This window comes from Chroicocephalus ridibundus, chromosome 3 (genome assembly GCF_963924245.1).
Source record: "Chroicocephalus ridibundus chromosome 3, bChrRid1.1, whole genome shotgun sequence".
Lineage (NCBI taxonomy): Eukaryota > Metazoa > Chordata > Aves > Charadriiformes > Laridae > Chroicocephalus > Chroicocephalus ridibundus.
The window spans coordinates 31,611,279-31,634,287 of NC_086286.1; the positions used below are offsets into that span (position 1 = coordinate 31,611,279).

General features: G+C 37.7%; 1 protein-coding gene across 5 annotated transcripts in view; it reads right to left on the reverse strand.

Annotated features, from left to right (window-relative positions):
• The window catches only part of SRBD1 (S1 RNA binding domain 1), a 132,741-nt gene that overhangs the window by 42,866 nt on the left and 66,866 nt on the right, over positions 1-23,009 (reverse strand). For all 5 annotated transcript variants that reach the window (XM_063328628.1, XM_063328629.1, XM_063328630.1 and 2 more), the window contains one exon: positions 10,861-10,943. In XM_063328628.1, coding sequence (XP_063184698.1) covers positions 10,861-10,943 — 83 coding nt within the window. The remainder of the gene's footprint in view (positions 1-10,860; positions 10,944-23,009) is intronic.

Below are 23,009 nucleotides of genomic sequence, written 5' to 3' on the forward strand. Positions count from 1 at the left end.
AGTGGCCATATTATCCAAATGTCTGATGTGAAACAATTTTTTTTTTTTTTTTTTTTTGAAAGAAATGACTCACATCTGTCCATTGACTTTAGGTTTTTGGAAGACTGAATATAATTTTAGAATCATCATCGTCAGCTGGTTGACAGCAATAAAGACAACATTCACTTTAAATAACCCTGAATTATATACAGTTGAGTAAATTTGAATTTGTTTTGCTTTAAGGTCTTCCAAAGTTGAGGCCAACATGCTGAACAAAAATATTAAACTATCTATAACCCTGTGTCAACATATGATGCTACTGGGAATGGTAAGTGAATTAATTTTCCAAGGAAAATTAATTACTTATGACTTACAGTTGTAAAAGCAAACAACGTAACTCTGGATTAGGGCACATTTAATTTCTGTTTGGAGTAGCGATTAAATTAATTTCATATAATTCATGGTATGTAATGGAAAGCAGAACAAAGATGAAATCTTAGACAATGACTGACACAGAAAAAAGTGTATATTTATGTTCCTGATCCAAAAATAAAGGTCACAGATATTAATCACTGTCTAGTGACACATGATTTTAGTTTCTAAAATGATTTTTTCAAAACTGTTTGTTAGAAAAAGTGTTATTAGCAAGATAAAAATCTAAAAAGCAACAAATTACAAAACATCAGAGAAGTCTTACATGTTTTATTGTCTCTTAGTGAAAAGGGACTACAATTTTCAGTGATACCTATTGAATGACATAACTGTCACAGGATTATTATGAGGAACAGCAACACTAATCTAAATTTATCCTACATTAATTTAAGTTCATCTTACTTTAAGGAAGAGAGGAAAAATTTGATCATGGATCCAATATTTAAACAAATATGTACACTAACACCACACTACAACTTAAACGTAAAATGTAGGATTTTTATCAGTTACTTACATTTTATAGTAAACAGCTACTGAGAAAAAGAAATCCATAGCTCAAGTGAACCTATGAAAGAGATCTTGCAGCTTTCCATAATTTTTTATGCGTTCAAACTAAGTAAGAATGATTATTTTTTGTATTTCATAGCAAAAAATATATCATGTTCTTATTTTACATAATATCTACATAACCATACATATTAACAAACCATTTATGGGTTTAAAATATCACCAGAATTTTAATTGCCACTTATGGTCTCCTATTGAAGGTGAATACAAAGTTATTGCTGATTCCAGATTTTTGGATATCAAGTCAACAGCTGCTGTGCTGTGAAGTCACATGGAATCACTCAAAAGTACGATAATATTAGTATTTTTCCTTATGAGTCAAATGAGTATACTGTTAATTCATGAAACCAAAACAACAGATGCAACAGATGACCGCTGCACAGCAAGCAGTGACTATGGAATTCCACTAACAAATAATATTTACATTCATGATGTTTAAATTGACCCCCCACACACATTCAAAGCAAGTGATTCACATCCCCACTGCCGCTGTTACCTGACTTTGGACACTAAAGAGATGCTTTCACTATGGTCATAGTTTAATCAATTTTATCATTATAATATTTACATTAAAATCTGACTAGAATTCATAACATAGCGTCTTAAAGATTAACTTACTTCACATAAAAGATGAATGTTTGAGCCTGAAATGCAAGTTCTATGAACACATATATCACACCATGGATGCAGGTAATGCCAAGAATAATCTGCAGCTCTCCGGCTGGTTTGTTACTGTAGTATTTTTAAGAATGTTTCAAAAACGTAAAGAACTTAAGTTATGAAAATTTAAATGAAACCTAGATGAAAGGAGCTCAACAATTTTTCATTGCTAAAATTGTGTATTTTCACTTAACTTTATTAAACACTTGAAATGTAAACAGGAAACCCAACAGCATCTCATATGTTTCGGAAGCTGTTCAATCAAAATACTTTTGGAAAGATAGACTTTATCATCCTCTTTTCTGTTTCACCTTTTAGTTAACTGAGTGTCTCCAAGCCGGTGCACAGAGAAGCCCTATCAAGCTGATTTGCGGGATCCCAGCCTCGCAACTCTCATTTTGCTCCTCTTGCCACTTGGCTCCCACGTCAGAGCAGTCTCTCAAAAGAGTTTAAATCTGCCTGGCTGGACTGTAACTCAGCTCGCCTGTGTTTGAACTAGCTCTGCCCAAGTACATTTACGGAAAGGCAAAAAAAAAATAAAATCAAATGGATTTATTAAACAGGTTTGCACAGAGGGTACCCTATACCTGGGCAATTCTGCTCAGGAGTTCCTATCTGCCACTTTTGTTGTCTGGAAGTAAACAACCCTTACACCTATCTTAAGTGAACAGTAACATGTAAAATTTTAATCCAATTAGAGCACAAATAATACAAGAGAGTTTGCGCCAAGTCTGTTGTCACACGGGAACAGAAAACTTCCTAACAAACTTTCTGCCAAGAGAGCTGGTAATTAAGCAATCAAAAACATACTGACAAGAGAGGGCAAATCTGTCCAGCAGCTGGTTCCTATCGACACCCTTAGAGCATCCCACCTCAACATACCAACATTTCTCATGAAACTTCCCTACTCTTGCTAAAACCTCAGCAGCTCTATAAAACCCCACATATGCAGATACAAACTCCATAATAATCAATAGCAGTGATGCAAGGGTTGGGGGGGGGGAGATTATTAGCAGTAACATCTAAAATTTACCTGCAGTTCAGGTTGCTTACAAAGGCACTTCTCTGACAAGTGTTCAAATGCTGCCTAGAGTGCATTTTTGGTGACAGCAGCGGAAAGAGGTGCAGTCCATGGGCAGCCTGGTGAGTGACATGTGCAGATGCGGGGATACCCGCTGGGATCTTTGCAAATACACATGCACACATTTTCCCTTCATTTCCTTAAAGGGGCAGCATCACACCTCAGTGAGCTGGCACGTTTTCTTGGAGATGCCAGTAAACACAGGCAGTGTACTAGCTAATATCTATCAAAAATCATTAACAACACAACTGCTATCTCCTTTGTTTCATTATAACCGGCCATAATAGACCACCAAAAGTGTATTTCTCTTTGCTGATGGACAGTTGATTTCTCTTTGCCAGCCAGCGAATAGGTAGACACAACCAGAGAGACGCTGCCAAGTTACAGGATATATAAACCATCCCTCGCAGCCAGCAAAACTGCTGCTGAAGAGTCGATTACACAGACTTGCCAGAGGTGTAACTTATTGGGAAAGGAATCTTTAGTTTTGCACACTTACTTCCCTGGGGTGGGGAAGCACCCAGAAAACATTACAGGGCGATCAGCCCTTCCTGACAAAGCTGGATGTCAGACAGCTTGGTTCACAGAGCTTTACTTTTGAACATGAAAAAGCACATCATTTACCCTAAAAATGGTGTTGGGTAAAAACACATATGATTTTTGCTTGGTTTCCTCACAGAGCTAATGTTTTACCACTACTACATGGTAGTCATGTCATCCTTACATGACAAATAAGGATTCCGTAAATTGCTAGGTGATAGAAATCCTGCAGTAAGCATAAATGTATTCACCAGCCTGCCTATCCACTTTCTTTTTTTCAAATACACCTTTCCCCTACTGACAAGACCCTTTTTTTTTTTTTTTTTGCCTGCCTTTAAAAGTATTTTATAGGTAAAGCCATCACGCCCCATCCCTCGAAGTTTTTGTACACCTTAAAACTTTGAGGACTCCTCTTCCTTTTCCACACATTTCAAAGCAAGCATTTCCTTACAATATGCTGCAATAAAAAAAAATATGCAACAATAGTCTCTTTGCAGGATCCTATACACTCACAGGAGAGGTTTAAGTTTCCTTTACTGAGGTGCAGAGCTAAGAGCTCTGTAAAATACTATCCCACATGTCCCTGTCTTTCAAGTCCCGGTGAGTTCATTCAGAGACAAATACAAATACAGCCCAGAATTGGTCCTATTACTATCATAATTTTTTTATTATTACTGTTTACAACAGTGGCAGCATATCCTTTAGTCTATGTTGTTTAGGAATTCCTTTAATATCAGAATAGCCAGGTTTCTCTCATGATACCCCACAATTTCAGCCAGACTCCAGTCCACCAGCATATTTCATATTATATTTTTTTCAACTTAAGTTACACCTGTAATTAAACCACTCTCATATACTGCCAAAAAGGAATGATATACCTTAATTAATAAGTGGTCAGATTACTGTGAGATACACCAACGTGAGCACTGGTATCCTTTGACAGTGTTTAAGCAGAGGTGTTTAACGTAGTGTTTACACAACCATTTCAACTAAAGTACAGAAAACCATAAGCAAGCTCACAAAACTGCAATTCTATCATAGGAGATTCATTCTATGCCTAACTGTATGTGTAAATTCAGTGTAGTAATCCAGAAGGAATGCTGCAGCACTTTGTAGATAGGCTGTTCAACTGGGTGTTGAAACCTGCAACCTACAGTTCTGACCAGCAAACAACATTCCTGCTGAACCGAGTTTCCACAGGAGCTACAGGAATCACACAATATAAAGCACTGCGCACCTAATAAGACATCCCATTTTCTTAATCAGAACAACGTAAGTTGCAAACCCACAGAAGTTTGTTTTAATAAGCTTAATAAAGCAAGCTCAAGTTTGAAGTTGTTCTGACAATTACACCTCAGAGATTTAAAAGAGACACTCTTGCACACTGTATGTCATCATATTCTCACATCATACATGAGTGATTCTCCTATGCTATCCAACTAACACACCTAACTACTCATATACCCTATGGGCCAATTAACCAAAAAATAAATCAAGAAGTGAAATACAGTTCTTAAGTACTCGGTGAAAAAATATAAGTTTCTGACTGAAAAAAATCAGCCAGCTCCAGTACTTTGCTCCATGTTATTAAATAAAAGCATACTACGTGAAGAATATATAACCAAAATCAGATACCACTAAAAACAAAGACAAAGATTTTCCTAAACCACACACTGATTCTTTCCCACGGCCAATGTTCAGGTTATGACAACTCTTCTTTGCAATCACAGCTTTCTTGTTGTCAGCAGCTTCCTATCTAAACACTAATTTTCAAGTTTCCAATGCAACATTTAGTTCACCCAAAATATTGGTTTAGATAGTAAGGAAATACACCTGAAGTTTGCTAAGTCTCAGAATGGCTTACCAAATAAAGCTACCAAGTTATCTTTGCTATGGTTTTGTAAGAACAGACTGACAAACACCTGCAGTGCAAGGGACAAGCCACCCTTCTTGGGGGAAAGACAATAAGTGGAAATAACGCACAGGCTTGTTCAGCCCACAGTTGTACTGGGCTGAGCCAACTGTATCTGATCTTATTCTTGCACTCAGGCAAGTAATTTTCATGATGGGGGTGCAGAAAAGTACCAAGATTTGAAATTACACTACTGTCAAAAATTAGGTTAACACCACACTTTCCCACTACCCATCCTGTCACTACAGGCACCTACTGGAGGTCTAGAAAGACATGACAGCGGTGATGCCACGCACATCTTTTGAGGGAGGAAGATGAAAGAATTCAACAAACTAAAAGGGCTACACGCAGTTTCAGCAACATGCAGGAGAGACCTGTAGCATCCTTCCACCACTGACAAGAGAGAAAAAAAGCCTCCCTCCTTTCCAACAGGAACTGGGATACAACTTCAGTGAGATGTCTTGCTGTTAACTAGCTGGCTGTAGACTGATTTGTATCCACAATAGCATAATTATGACAGAACCACTCCTATTAAAGAGGAAGCGTATCTGATTAAAAGTGTTCTCTAAAGTTGCATCGTCATTTAATAAAATATACCCATCTTTTGGGGGGAAAAACCCAAGCCCAAAAGGCCTATCAAACTGCAACTGAAATAATAAGATGTCCTACAGGTAATAATCAAATGCAAAAGTGAAAGCACTTCAATAACGAGAGGAGCACAGGGAGGAAAAAGGACAAGAGGGACAGAAAAGGCATTTCCAATTTTAATTATTATTAGGCATTCTGATTAGGCTTTAAGAAACTCTCCTTTGATCAGGACTTTCCAGCATTAAATAGAATATAAACCAATAATTAACTCAATCATTTTTCTTCCCTGAAAGAATTGCTACTTACAAGTACTGTTAACTAATTTTATTTATATGACACAAAATGTTCCAGCTACATCTGGAATCAAGTATCCTCCCACTTCAGAGGTTACAGAACTACAGATATTACCTCTTACATACTTTTGGGATGTTAATTTTCCAAGTGTGTTAAACAGTGAAGATGTTACCACATACAAAAACGTATCACAAAGATTTTTGCGTTACAAAAATCATAAAGACCAAATAGGATGTTGTTTTTTCAAGATCAGACACGGTGCGCATTTTTTAATATTATACATGACTCGTCAAAAATTCTCATCCTTCAACATACACCACATATTTTGTTCTTAAGCTACAGGTGAGTTTGAGCTCCACCTAGCTCTTTCCCTAGAGGTTAGTATTTTGTTAGCATCCAGGAATTTTGCACATTAAACGAACAGGAAAAGACCAACCAAACTTAACATAGTCCATTCACATTATTTCTCCTTTCTCTGCCTTGTAATAGTGATTCAGGTTTTGACTTTTTAAAAGTCTATTATTAATCTAATTCCCCCTTTACTTGAGGCTATTTGTCTTTGATGGGAACTGGTGGGCAGAAAATTTATGGTAGTGCTGTTTTATTCTCTTATGAAAAGTTTGGTTTCTATTTGAGAGGAAGGAATTTTTTTCTCTTCCTTAGGCATCTCTCTTACTTTTTATTCAGTTTCTTTGTTCTGGAATTCAATTCCCTAACCACAGTCTTTGTGAAGCAACTTTGTTCTCAGCTCTTATCTACATCTTCCAAGATCATTACAACTGTAGTGGTAATTCATCAGCCAGAATTCAGTTTGCAACATAATAAAGTCTTGAGTCGCTAACTGCTTCTTCCCCGATAGGAATTTAGCTTTGAACTGGCATGGGGAGGTGGCAAGGGCAAACATATTCTGTATCAGGCAGAGTCTGGGCATCATCTTCATGTTCAACTACAGAAGAAATCATAGTAATATGGCCTGAAGGTGATAAATTAATTTCGGCTAGGTTCCTGTCTGGAAGGAAAGAACAATTTTCCTAATGAGATAAAGATGAAAGACGACAAGGACCTTTAGGCAACTGGAATTTTGGTCTGAGAGAGGCCCTAATAAATCAGGTTGTGCTTCTCTTTGTTTAAGGAAATATCTGTTAGATTTGGGGCCTGATTATTTTTCTCTGACAAACTTGATTTTCTTTGTAGCCCATAAACTCAGAATCATAACTTGAAATGAGAATAAAAACAGGTAGTCAAGTACAAGTTCCAAATTTTTTTGTCATCTAAAATAAGTAAACACACAATCCCAACTGATGGGACTCAACCTCCAGAGATCTGCTACCTGAAAACTTTTAGTTCCATATCCAAAGTATCCATACCCACATGAGTAGATTTGCGTGGAAAACTTGCACTAGAAAAAAAACCAGAAAGACCCAGTATTCTCATAAACATGCACATGAAGTACCAAACGACCAGGTGGGAGGGATCCAAAATCCCATGGGAGCAGTGACTACAGCAGACCCAGCCCCTTCGCACAATGCTCTTGGAAGGGGGACACACACTCCACTGTCTTTGAGAAAGCTCATATGGCGAGCAGCGGACTTAACAGGCGACCGCCTCACTTTCCTAAAGCAATATTGTCACTGCTGACAGCAACAGCAGCTTCTGCCCAAGGCAGGGGTCACTCAGCTGAACATACAGTGTTCCTGTGCCACAGGACCATTACAAAACCTACAGCCTGCGTCAGGCAGGTTCTGCTTCACCAGTCTCTCACTTCAACCTCTGAGAAAAAACACCCAGAAACGACAGAGAAATTAACGTCTCTGCCATTGCCTTTCAAGTAGAGTAGTTTGGGACCTCTGGCTGTCTTAAACTGATGGAGAGGCCATGTCCCAAGTCGATCAAAATTCAGGTTGCTGTGAAAGCAGTAGCCCCAGCTGGACTCCTTCTCCAAGCTATGCATTGCTGCCCCTCTCTTATGCCAACCCAGGACACCACGCAGCCATTACTAGCACTGAAAAAGGATCGGGGCACTTGGGCAGGAGGAACAGAAGAGGCAGAACCACTCCTTCAGGTACCTTTGATCACTAATACACAGTGAGCGCACAACCATCCCTCAAGAAACCACCACATACCTTGTGCTATACGGCTTCCACAGCCATGGGCAGCAGCACACAGCCTCAGCATGCCTCTGCCTAAGGAGACAGAAGCCAAGCACAGGACTAATCGCTGTCTGTCCTTCAGGATAAGAATGCCATAACCTGGATTTTTCAGATTCCTAAATATCAATTTCAAGGTGTTTAAGAAAGGAGAGGTCATACCTAAATGCTAGGTTTACTGTTACAGTGGGCTAAGAAAGTAGCTTCCTCTGCGAAAAACTTGTTACGTTTTTGATCTCGACTGCATGTTGCATATTTCATCCCAGAAATTAATAAAAAGCTACAGCTAGCAATTAGGTTATAAATTAAAGTATAGCAAAACTTTTCAAATTGACTTGGATAATATAAAATTCTGTACCAGATACATGCTTTTTCCGAGGTATTATATCAGCTATTACTCTGGGATTCCTTGTATGACACACCAGCTTTTCCCGTGCCTGCCCTCTGAGATGCCAGCAAGTGACGCCTCTCTCTGAAGGACAAGCACTCATTAGAGCTTAGTTCCTCTCCTCCCTTCCCCTCCCCTGCCACGAGAGAGCTCTCATGCCCAAAGCGTGGCAAAGCTTCTGACTTTGCTTTCAAGAGTGCAAATTTGCTTTCTATACTGTCACGTAAAGCTCTAGTACCTCAGAAATTTCTATATCTTTGAATGCGCACCTTATAGCTTCTGTGGTGATCATTAAGAATTCCGACAGGAGGCCTATCTATCCCAGAGGACTTATCTAAATGATGATGAGACTTAAAAGTGCAGATAGCTGGTAAAGAACAATTTGTGAGGTCTACCTTTACCAGGCTTTTAGGAATTATTTCTCTGAAACTTTTAATCTAACCAGTTTGGACGGGAATAAATAATGCAGTTGGGTGTTTACTTGTAAAAGTGGGTCTAGTGGATCAAGAAGCTTCCCTGAAAGTGCCAAGAACGTGGTACTTGCCCTGCACTGCTTCAGTGCAAAGTAACTGACACCAGCTTCAGGCACTGAGGCAGTAGTGAACTGCTGCAATATGGTCATTGCAACATTCATTTGATAATATCATGCTCCAGAAACCATACAACCACCACCAACTCCATGCCTTTTTGCTTTAGATGGGTGCTTGTACAATGTGCACATGGGCCACAGCAGATAGTGTGCTTCTAAATGAAAACCTTCTGGCCACCAGCGATGCAAGTTCCAAATGCTTACAGATTTGCAGTATACTTCAAATAGTAAAATATTCCATTTTGGAATTGATTTTTTAAATTTTTTTTTAAAAAAGCAACCAACTTTTCTTTAAGTGCTGACATAGATTATTTTTTTTTGTTAAATACTTCTTTCCATTATACCAAGGACCAACAAAAATCTGTGCCACTTTTCATTATTCTTTTTATTGCTGCTAGTGTTATAAATACAAGCAGTGCGTCTCCATAAGTAAGGAAGCCAAATATGCTTCAGATCGAAGATCCTCTTTTTGTCAGATGACCACCCCCTGATTTATAGCTGTCATCACTAAAGCACATTTTTACTGATATCTGGATATATACATTAAAGAAATGGACAGTATTTCAGCCCTTCAATCTAATTTTCCTCAAAAACTATGATATAGTTCATACTGAAAGATTAATTATAAAAGTTAGTTTTACTGATAAGTTTTGCAGTTAGCAAGCAACACAAGTACATTTTACAGTCTGTGGCAATACAAGTAGGGCTTGCAAAAGCCGTACTGAGACCTTAACCAACCAAAGTGTTGACCCCAGTTCTCTAAAGCAAAACAGGATACACTTCGAAATTTTTCATAGCCTTGTTCTTTGTCACACCACCTTCAGCGGTGGCGGTAAAGGATCGTAGACTGCTAATTGCATTCTATCTGTTTAACTCTCATGTGCTAACCTGAAAGCACAGATCCAGACAGTTTTGTGCTTTCTGTTCTGACTTCTGTTCCAGCCTTTCAAAATCGTCTCACATTCTATAGTTTCAAAAAATATAAAGAAAAGCACATGCTGAATTTTCTTTTTTTTTTTTTTTTTTTTTTTTTTTTTTTTTTTTACTTCTCTATTTGGTGGGACTTAAGCACATGCATAAATGCTTTCCTGAATGGATGCCAATATGCTATAAAATGACAATAACTTATGTACCACTTCTCACTACCATTCACTTTGTAAAGACACTTAGAAGGTAAAAGTTACTTCTCAGAAATAACCTACAAAAATGTATAAAAATAAGAATTGTCAAACATTTTCCAATTCAGCTTTAGTAAATGCGAAAACTTTAAAACAAATGCTTTTATTACAAACTTCTAAGAAGGAATGCATGTAATAGTACAAATTAATGGCTTCTAAATGGAGGATCAATATCTCATTGTATTTTACACAAAGAGCTAAAATCCTATTGCTGTAACAATACAAAAGAAGAGAAAGCTTTACAGATCACGTTACCTGATTTTATGTTTTTAATAGACTATAAATGTAGCTACAGCCATTTCAGAGTCTCAATCACAATCATTAAAAGTAGAGATTAAAAAAAAAAAAGAGGCAGTCTATGACGTCTAAGTATTTACTACCATTCTATCAACTCGACAAATGTCTTTTAAAGGAGACATAACTAGTTGACAATTCTAAAGCAGCATTTTGGTGTTGCTCTATATCATGATAGATTACTTAGATTAAATGATACGTATTATCTTACCTGATACATTCCAACTCCTATGTGTTTGGGCTCAATTTTCACTAGCTCAGCTAATGGGTCTTGGACGCGTCTAGCTATGGAAACTGAAAAATAGAATTAGAGAACAACTGTGGATTTTATCTCAAAATCAGAATCGTGTAATTGTTTTTGCTATTATTTTTTTTAAAATCTTTTACATATTTAATCTCTTTTTTTAAACCTGAAAATAATCAATAATATAGCAGAATCCTTTTTCACTGTTAGACACAGGACACGAAATGTACATTAATCAAACTTTTTAATTGAGTAATTCAAGTAAAGACCTAAGGAGATTTCAAATCATGACATTAAAAAAGCATTTTCAGGCCACAGAGTTAACAAATAGAACTGTGTACACTAGATTTTTCCCCTGTATCCATACTAAAATGCACATGTAACATTTAAAATTGAACTCTGAAATATCCTTTAAGCTTAAATCACAAATACGAAGAAACTTATTAACATTTAAAAAAGAATGGAGTAAACTGTTCACAGGCCTATTTATCTAATATAGAGTGTCCTAAGGTATATCTTATATACTTATGTATTATATATTTATATAATTAAACCATAAAATTCAATGTTCACTTTGAAAATGGTTCTTTGACTTTACTAGTCTAAACTGCATACCAAAACACATCCATTTGTGATCTGTCATTGTTATAACCACATTTCAAAAAAACCAAAGCAATTTCCAACATTACTGGTGCTATTAAGAGTACGATGGAAGAACCTTTGATCTTCTAAATCCAGATGTTGAACGAAGACTGCATTTTTGAAGCCTATATTTATTAATAAATCCTTTACTTACTCAAATCTCAGAATGAATACTTATTTGAAAAATGTCAATTTGTAAATTCTCAAGCTTGGTCTAATTGTGCAGACAGTGAGTTTCATTCAGTATTTGCAACTGTGCTCCCTCCCATATACACTGAACTAGAAGAGTTCCACTCTACCAGTATTACATTTATAAACTTTTTTTCTCCTGAGTAAAGGAAGGACAGGCTGGCTAGTTTAGCAGCTCTTAGAACATGCATTCTACGTAGTGAATTAAACACTGCTGAAGAACAGGAGTATTTGGGAAGTACTGCAAAGGTCTTTCTAGAAAAGCATCAAAGGTCTTTCCAAAAAAAACCCCAAAACAACAAAAAAAACCCAAAGCAACCAAAAAAACCCCCAAAATCACCAAAACAAACCTCAAAGCAACAAAAACCCAAGGTCAAACCTTGTTGCTAAGGCTGCTTTTCCTACCACGTGCATTTGTGCAAGAATGAGAGAAATGGGGTGGGACAAGAAAGAAGTGATCTTTTATAACCTATCTCTAGAAGCACCCCCACAGCCAGCATTAGTCATTCCAAGATACACTTCTTAAAATTTAATTTAAATTAATTTTTAAGAAAAACAAGAGAGGGTCAGAGGAGGAATAGACAAGAGTCAGGAGTAAACGTGTATATGCATGGTGGTTTGCTCAACAATACATACGTACATGATGTTTAAATAGGAAAACTGGAACTATCTACAATGGGCAACAGCTGATTTTATACACACACCCATGAATAAAATCAAGAGCATTATTATTATCATCATATACATATGATACATATATATATAAAAATATATATATATAAAAAAATAAAATATAAACACCTTTACAGAATCACAGAATTGTTTAGGCTGGACAGACCATTTGAGGACAGACATCATCTTGTCCAACTCTCCTGCTGAAGCTGGGTGAGCTACAGCAGGTTGCCCAGGATCACATCCGGTTGGGTTTTGAATATGCCCATGGATGGAGGCTCCACAACCTGTCTGGGCAATCCACTCCAGAGTTTGACCACCCTGACTGTAATTAAGTGTTTTCCTGTGTTCAGATGGAGCTTCTGGGGTTTCAATATGTGCCTATTTCCTCTTATCCTGATAGTAGGCACTATTGAGAAGAGTCTGGTGTTCTCTTCTTCATTCCCTCTCATCAGGCATTTATACACATCCATAAGACCCCTCCCAAGCCTCCTCTTCTCCACACTGAACAGTCCCAGTTCTCTTGGTTTCTCCATGTATGAAAGGTGCTCCAGTCCATTAATCATCTTTGCAGCCCCAATTTAAACAACAACCACTACTGCAGGGCATTAAAGACTTCATACCATTACAGAAAAGGACTTGACTGAACATTGATACTTGAAGCCAAACCAATACATAGAGATAACATTTATTAACAACGCAGGCTTCTCAAACCACACATGCAAAGTTTATCGATTAAATACAGCATTAGAGATTTCACTTTTGAAGTTCTGCACTGCTAAATGCACAGTTAACGTGAAGTTCACTGCTCGGTCATGCAAGACTTTTCATATCCTTTATTACCCATTTTAACACACGCTGACAATGGCAGTTTGCTAGCTAGACTCAGACAGCACTGTGCTGCTGACACCTGATATGCCTGCCTCTCTGATTGAGAAATTCTGAATTCAAAGGCCATCACATACACCTCCTTATCAAAACAAAAAAAAAAAAAGAAAAAAGAAAAAAAAAGAAGGTTAAGCAGTGTAAGTACACCGGTTATTGCTTACACAATATACACAAGTATAGCTTACTACAGAAATGCTTGCGTATAACAATCATTCATATTAATTACTTTGAAGCACTCATGGTACGTATCACCAGTCACCTAACAAAAGTGGAAGAAAACACCAATGAAAGTATTGATCCAAACAAGGAAACATTTCAAACTATATGCATTCTTCTGAATGCGTTTGTGTCTTTTATGTCTATGTATAGGTATTATACTTGTCTTTCAGCAAGCTTTCTTAAACTCAGTTTGTTTAATAGCTGTACAATGTTTTAGAGAATTTTCTTTTAGTTCCACCTACTTGCAAAACACATGTTTTGTCAAATGTTTCAAGTTACATTTTAGATAAGCTGAGAGCAAATATCTCTCACTGTCCACATCTCCTTTCATTACATCTTTTAAAAATAGACAACTACATGGATAGGTTGATGCAGGAATTTTCCAAGCATAACCTTCTCACGGGATCCTCCAATTAAGTAAAATTTAGACTCTTCTGGTCATAATAGGTAGGTTGACAATGCTGTCATATCCCCAGGAGGCTTCCAGCAGAGGTGCAGGACCTGATCCAGCAAAGCACTTCAGCACAGATGCATGTCAGTATTCCCACCAGAACCAGCAAAATTATTCACGTGCATAAAGTTACATAGACATTTAAGTGCTTTCCTGGATCAGGCCTAATAGTTACAATATTGAAGTGCAAAGATGAAATAACAGTTATACGACTTAAGGGATGCAGCTCCTATGGCCAATACCAGCAGGACAGCTGACCTGCAGAATTCCACTAAAGCCACAGTTTTACTCCAGAACTTTTCAAATTCAAAATAAAAGAGAACACAATAGGGAAAAGGTAAGAGTTGTCCACATTCTCTCTAGGCACAAATTCAGTCAAGATGAGCACCTACTGTCTCTTGTACAGGCAAAACCACTTTTTCTTTGTTACAGTACTAGCATGCTGCAATAGATAGACCTTTTCAGGGGGCAATGAGGCTTCGCTCTGGTGATTTGATCCAGGTGGCTGGACTCCTACGATAAAGCAGAATCTTACTGAAATCACGAGGGCTCTGCAGAAGTGTAAGGTCTGCTATCATGGACCAGACAGAAACAGTAAAACCCGATGGTCTTACATTTCCCCCTTAAAAATTAGATCAATACATTTCAAAAGTTGCTTTTTTATATTAAACTATTTTACACTAGTACAGGTATTGCCTAAAACTATTCATTTATATGCTTGAAGTACATTTCAGGAATGGCTAAGAAACCATGCCTTTTTAGAAGGCTGACAATGAAACGGATACTGCAGTCTCACTTCTACAGTTATTAAGGTATGCTTCACTTCTACTTAAGCAAATAGAAAAGAAATTATATGATGGCATGCAGGGCAAAAGCAGAAAATCAGATTTCGCAAAAGTAATCAGCAGGGCCAAACATGAAATGTTTGAGGTGTAATTCTTAAAATATGCTAGTCTAAGTAAAATGTGAAAACCAACCTATTTAATATTAATCAGAGTATTAAGATCAGGATGGCATGGCCCTCTATTAGAAAAATCACCACAAGAATTGCACACCCTATAGATGCAAAACTTCAAGATGTCAATTAAGAAGAAAACATTAATGCAATACTTGGAATGACAGTAACATATTGTGCTGCCATGCAGTAAATCCATGTAAAATTTTAAAGCCTGGGGGGAGAGGATGGCCTAGGTGGTCCTCTGACTTTAGTGTAGACGAACTTCACCTCCAAATGCAATGAGAAATAAACATGGTTACAGAAAGCGTATTTATTGAAACCCTGTCTTGTCATTAGGACGTGCTCTGCCATGTTGTAAGAAAGGTAATTTAACTGTTTGGTGGTTTCGATTCACTCCATACTTTGGTTGTTTGACATGACAAAGCCACCAGATAGTCAAGTATTTTTGCCTGTTAGCAATGAAGTGCAATGACAGAGCGGTGAGCGAAAAGCCTCCGCAAGAGCTGCTCGCACGACTCCTGTCGGCCTCAGTCTCTGATCGTCACAGAAAATAAGGAATGATATTAAAATGTTTTGTTTCCTAATGGCTAATGAGGAGATGTGCCCTCATGAACTGTCAAACATAATCATCTGGCTACTCCTGTCTTAAAAAGATCAAATCTCTCTTAATTCCAAACTGACAAAATTAAGACTATTTTCCTCACACATACACGTCATGTAACTTTGTTTTTACTAGTACTGACTACAGCAAGTGATATAATTTTTCACTGGAATTAAAAAGAAGAGAGTTTCCACTCTGGAATTCTGATCATAATTTTCAGGCTAAATCTTTTAAGACTAAAGATGGAAAAAAGTACCCACTCTCAACAATGAGGGGCAACAACAATACAGCAAGCTTCCAACTATTTATCTAGATGGTATCTATACAGGGACTGTGTCAGCCGCCAGCCTGAAAAAACCCCAGAATTAGTGCAAACTTCTTAATTGGGCTACCTGCCTCCCTTCAGTAATGGAATAGATCTAAAGCAGTCATTATGGCCCAAATCAGATGTGCACAATATTTAGGGTGTAAAAGCAGCTAGAAATCTTGTCAACTACATAACAGAATTTATTATAAATAGTTTCAAGTATTGTGTCTGCTTTGAGGCCAGCTTACATGGTCAGACAACTGAATATTAAAATGCTCTCCTTTTGCATTGCTCTACATAAGAGCCCCACCAGAAAGCAAAAGCGTAATGGCTGTAGGTAGGGGAAGAGTGAAAATGCACACACAAAGTTCTGCTAAATGCAGTGAGAGTGCCAGGCATGATTATGGGTGGAAGAAGAAAATAAATAAAAACAAAAATCAGTTTCTTTCGGTTACAGTGGCATTCAAACATTGCTTGCCACTCCAAGTAGAAAAACATTTCTGGCCCAGAGTCCAAGATTCCCAATTCCTTCCTTTAAACACATGGGTCTTTATATAAAGTTAGAAACACATCCCAGTCAATAACTGTGACAGTTTAGCTACCTCATATGAGTGGGAGCATTTGTTTTTGTTTTGAAACAATGTGAAGCTTCCAGATGTGAAGGCAGTGGGTAGTTTTACAAGTGTTTTGCAAATAAATATATGGCAACCACAAGCCATTAGGCTATGACTAGTTCAACCTCAATTTTGTCATAAATGAGAACATTCTGTATTTTTATTACAAAACCTCAGTGTTTTGTTCTTGCTGAGACATGCTACTATAACATCCAAGTAAGTCATCCCCCCTCCCATTTTAAACTAACCTTTACACCTTAAAAGTCCGGGTTGAAACTTCAATGTCGATGAAATAAAAAAATAATATATTAAGGTAATCAGAGACTAATTCAAAAATGCATATGTAATTGCTGTCAATATATCATACCAGGATAGATATGGAAACATTACGACTTATTTAAATCCTTTTATAAAGCCTATTATTGTGTTCAAGACCAATTACTCTCCATAAGTACCTGCAATAATGTTTACTCAGTGATCGATTGTTCAGGTTTCCTGAGTCCTGGAAGCTTTCTATCCTGTTGACCTGAATTTCACCCTCCTTGCAAAGGATACAGTGAAACGTACAGTAGTCTTTTCATTAAGCATTCTTTCTCAGTAGGTCAGGATTTGTGACACAGTTTTGAATCCTCATATATCTTCTTGGTGGGTTTAAAGTATGCAATTTATTTTAAGCAACTGCTCAACAGCTGCATTTCATCCAAAATTCTTCTGTGGCAAGTGAGCAGGTTTTTGTTTTAAAAAGGTTACATTTTAGTTTACTTTTAACTCCATAAAACTGATAATCTGTTATTTGCCTAAGATTAATGAAATAATGAATGACAATGTTCTATTTACTTACTACAAAAATCTTTAAAAGAGATGGCTTGAATACAAAAGGGAATTAGGAAATACATATAAAGAGAAAACCTCAACAAGTGAATATTACGATGTCGCTTTTAAAGTCAATAGTTCTTCTTAGAAACACACTCTCAAAAACACTTTTCTCAGGTATTAGTTATTTCTGTATCACAGATAATAGCCCTTTTTTATTCAAGGTGAGATGGGACGCATATAATCATTTAATTGAAGCCCCATGTGACTTTTCTGCCACAGAAATGAGTCTTACAGGATGTCACAAATTCAGAGAAATCTCACCCCATCTGCTCAGTACACTTTTCAAATTCAGACCACTGATACTAATTTGAACAGCATCACCCTGGCATTGATTACTGTTACTAGTAAAAGTAAAAAAAGTTACTTGAAGTTCTGTACTTAAAGGAGTTACTCATTTATATCAACAACAAAAATTAACCTTTCGTAAGTGACCAGAATGTCCCTTCCTACGCCTGCAATAAGAAAAGCAGCTTTGGTGAGTATACTGCTATGTTAAAAGCAACCCAAAACTCCTCAGACTGAAGAGCACCCCTGTGCTCGTTGTTGCTGTCTCCACATTTCAAAGCAGTAACAAAGCCTTCTAAGGAAAACACACAGACACACGCATGCACGGAGCTGCATCCAGAGGGAGGGAAATAATTTTTCTAACTCTTTTATGCTAAGGGAAATGGGCTTTACCAAAGCCTGGACTAATATTTTGCTTCTGGTGATTGCTTTTAGACAGAACTGGTGGGGTGTTTTCAGTTTGTTCAGAAGGCAGCAAGTGACGCTCTGTACATAAAAGGCCAAGTCCACCTGCTGTACTCACACCTGTCTGGGACGTGCAAATAGGTAAATGAGAGGAAGGCAAGGCGAACACCACATCTTTCCACAAAGTACGCAAAGATGACACATCAGTTGCAAGCATTCAACACGTGCACAGGGAATGATGCTGAGCTAAAAGCTACAGACATATACAAATCTCTTAAAGTGGAAACACTTATGCAAAAACATACAGAAAAGTTTTCACCTAGCTCAAAAGAATCTGTTTTAATTTTGTAACAAGGCAGAAGCCTAGGGCAATCTAAGTGGGTCCTGATCTTGCAGATTATAGATCAAACTCCTCTACTCTAGCCTACTGATAGGCTCTACAGCTGCATAGGAAATACAGTCCCGATGAGCAAGATGTTGATGATTATATACCATCTCCCACACATGCCATGAAGCTTGCACAGACTGGAAATCATCAGATTCTTGTCTAGAACAATAAGTAAAGAAAAGACTACAAGCACCTCCAACACCTGTGTAACAACCCTTTCAGCATTATGCCACTAGTTTGGGGCAATTCAAGCCCATTTTTCTCTCTCTCAATCCTATGCAGGCACATATGGTTACGCACAACTGTAGGAGGCCAAATCATTTCCACACTACCTGCAATTATAGACTCTTTTTTAAGATTTTCCGCAGATTTGCTACAACTTCTATTCAAGCTGTAAACCTCAGTCTACACCTTCAGATGAGCTTCTGCTCATTGGTGAGAACCGAGTCCTATGGGGAAAGAAGGAACAAGTCATCTTTACCTCTTACTGCTGGTCACCATCCATTTTGTTTCTAACCACCTCATCTTTTCCCTTCCAACAACATAATTAAACTCATTCTTAAATCCTATAGAATACATCAGCTGAAGGACAGAATGCCATTTCATTTTGTATTGCTGTAATTGCACACAATCCAACTAAATGGGTAAGATTTTGTAGCCAAGGGAAAACATTTTACTGTATAAGAATTCGGTGCTTACTTTCCTTTCTTCTAACTCCTTCTGAAAACTTGTGGAACTTGCACCAATCCTTTACGATTAGCCGTAGAACGAAGCTTCCACTTAGAAAGCAGTGCGAACGGTTTAACCGCAAGACTTCTGTCCAATAAAGTTCTTGAAAAATGACCTTCTCTCCTGAGTAGCCAAGGGGGAGTAGTGCTCTTTTAAGAAGATAAAGAAATTAGCTCAAGTAGACATCAAGGCACTATGTCCCACACATCTAATCATCAAATTGTTTTACTTTCCTTAAGATAAAGTCAAAAGAAATTACATTTTTTCCAATCTCTACCATCTACTGGCTGGCCAGTATGACAGCTCTGAACTGTATGTCTCTATCTTTAACAGCACCCCAGGGAATAAAACCCTGTAGAATGACAGTCTCAAAGTCCTAACAAGCCCCCAAAGCCTATAAGCCTTTCTTTTGCAAGGAAAAGTGCAAGTGGTGTGCTGAACTTTGAGTGTACAATAATCCAATGTATTCTGCCCTGTGGAGAGGAGACAAGCAGATGGGATTTGACAATGCTAAGGCAAGCTGTGCCGGGTGACCTTTTGCTCTCTCAGATTCTTCTTTATCCTCAGAAATCATCCTTTAAAAGCAGCACAGTTTCTATACTGGATCTTACCTGTGCATGCAGCGTGCCACACATGCTGGCCCTGTTAGTATTCCAAATCTTTGCAAAAAAAAGTAACTTTAGGGAATATTTTATCTACTTTTATTACTTTCCTAATTTGGTGACACAACTATGTGGTCTTGACAGAGGACTCCAGGCCCTTCATGTCTGAGAGAAAAATGAGTATTTCTTGGATTTACCGCATTAGACAAGCCCAAGTATGTTGTCCTTGTTTCGGCATCTGATCACAGAATAGCAAATTAAAAACCAAATGCATATGATTGCATTAAGGTATGGAAATAAATCAGAGAGGCTTAGTGTGAGATCTCCTCTAACAAGTGTTTACACAAACGTCATGTCTGAAAAGACGTAACCCCCTTTCCCACCTCACCCTGTCTTTAGAGAATTCTACGTATTCAGGTTTGTCTGCATTTTTATAAATCAATGCAATTAAGTACATTAGGTTTTTATTTGCTTTTTAAATAGTGAAATAAAGAAGAGATTGCTTATTTGTTAGAGCAGTCATCTCAAAATGAAAGGTAATTTCTCAATTTAATGAAACGAAGGCATTTCTTATTTAATATAACTGAGCGTATATTGAAACCAGGGTAAAATCCCAGCATGATTACTGCCTCACAACGATTCTCTGCTATTGGGACACCATTTCACCAGAATTCAGCAGTTTCCTCTGGTTCTTAGAGTTATGAAGCAGCATTCATTTCATCATGGCATCCACTTCAAGAAGGGGAGAGGCAGCAGAAGAAAAAAAATTCTGATGTGAGCACATGCAAAATGATTGGTGCATCCTTTATCCTCCTTGTATTAAGGACAACAACAAAATCACCACTAGCTGACCACACCTTAAAAAGTTTCCAGGTATCCAGGAAGTACACAAATTCCATATTTCTATGTGTCACTCCTTCACCACGAGTCATACATGCTTACACTTTCTACATACTTCACACGTCGCTCCACAGTCTTCCCCTTTTGAACAGCCACGCTTGTTCAAGCCAACAAGCATTTGCAACAACAGGGAACTGTAGAAGTGGAGAAGCGCTAGCTGAGAGAAAAAACAGAAAGCGTGGCAGTGTCTACGCACTGACACCTACACAGACTCATTTTATATCTCATCCCAGAAACCTCATTTTCATTAGGAATACAGATTCTGCACAACAAAATAAAACCATCCTATATAGGACAGGATGGAGGTAAAACAAAGAAGATACCAACTTTTGGAAAACCATTTAAATCCAGAGTTCACAGGCCCAGTGACAGCAACCAAAAGCAGGTCGACATTGATTGTCACACAGTCCATCCTTTTGAGGGAGGAACGCTTGTCACCACTGAGTTTAGCTTTTTTTTTTTTTTTTTTTTTTGAACTCATGCAAAGGATACCACATCAAGACAGTCTTCTCAACTGCTCTGATAATGAAAGACAACAAGGAGAATTACTGGTAAACTTGCAAGGCAAAATAACTGTTCACTGAGCACAGTACTTACAACTACTTCAAAGGGAAACTTGCAATCAGGCCTTCCGTGTAAAAAAGGCACAAGCAAATCTCAGCCAGAGAGACCTAGAGCAATCCAGAAGGTCTTATGGACAAGTTACAGTGGAAAAAAATCCTACTTGCACTTGCCATGAATAAAAGCTAACCAAAGGTTAAATATGAAGTTTTACACTGATGGTATCTCAGGAAAAAAAAAAAATACCAAAAAAATACAAAAGGACAGTCAAGTAAATGTGAATTTGACAGCTTTATGAAACCTCTACCAAATTAAACATTTGATTCCTCTAACAGGGTGGCCAGGTGACGCATGCTGGGGCAGAAACAGAATTACAGTCACTCACCCAGCCTTGCAGATCCCTCATTGCCATTCCACTAACCCTAGAGCAGGCAGTCACAACGCCTCGAGAGGGCACGTATTAATAAACTTCACAAAGATGATCAACATCGACAGCTTGCTAAGCACCCTTTTTACAGCGCCCATTCTCCCCTACAACAATTCCCACCGTGAATCTTCAGCCTGTTCTTAGGCACAGCTTTTGGGAAGGAGAATTCAAGAAAGCCTCTGTCGGGCTACAACCCTACTGCAAGTTCATCCAAACACCCCTGTTACTGAACTCCAGTGGCTTGTTCTCTAGGCAGAACCATCCTTATCTGCTGCAGCTGAACTTCCTCAGCCTATCAAGTAGGAAATCCTTTTATTGCTCTGGCCTATAAGCCTCTTATCTCCTAATTCTGTGAGGCTGAGAAATAGCTGTTCTGCTCATTAATCCTACAATGACTGTCAGCAGGGGATGTATGCCTTCTCACTCCACTCAAACACAAGTAACTAGGTTTCATCAAGTTCTTTACTATCTACTTAGTTGAGTCCCACTCCACAAGATTTTATAGGAATAGGAATAGCAGTAAAGAAGCTTCTGTACTTCTGTGAAATATTCATATTTGGTGCTATAAACGGTTTCGATAACCTAGTTCAATGTAAAAAAATTGATATTAGGAGCTGATATTGCCTAAGGCCAGAAGAGAAGGCACCCAGCTCTGGAGGACAATTCTAAAATTAGACAAACCCTATTCCATTCTCTGCACTGTAGATACCAGCAAATTGTTTAAAAAACTATCATTTATTGTTCAAGCAAGTGCAATATTGGGTAAAGTGCTGTACAGATGACTATGAAGACTTTCTGCTATAATTTACTCATACACAATTAGTTTATAATGAGACTTTTCTCAATTATTTAGTACAAATCCATGTCATCCATGACCTTCTAAGACAGCTCAAAGGCTAAAAAAAAAAAAAAATAACCATTTGAGTTCTTGGCTTAACTAATATATTTAATCAGCACCCCCAAGAAATGCTAAAGGTTGCCATTTTTCTACCTATATACAACACTTAGCCCAGGGGACATTAATAAGTTAATATTTTTATCAGGATTGATGTCTTCTGTTTATTTATATGAAGTGAAAACTTATTATAATCAATTGCCAAACAGCACTGCAAATATGAAAGAGATATCACAAGCTCTCATATAAAATGCATTATTTAATATTTTACATTTAGGTACCTGATGGACAGAGGCCTACCTGTGTAACTCAAAAAAACCCGCAAACCCCTCTATAAAGTTTGTGTTGAGAAAAATGTTAAAGTGGCAAACTGCGTTAAGATCACAGATATCTCATGTCAGTTGTACCTTTTATTTTAACTATAAATGTCACACTTCATCATGCATCTGTCAGGTTCTTTTAATGTACTAAATGCTATCATGTAAGCACAGAACCTGACAAGATGTA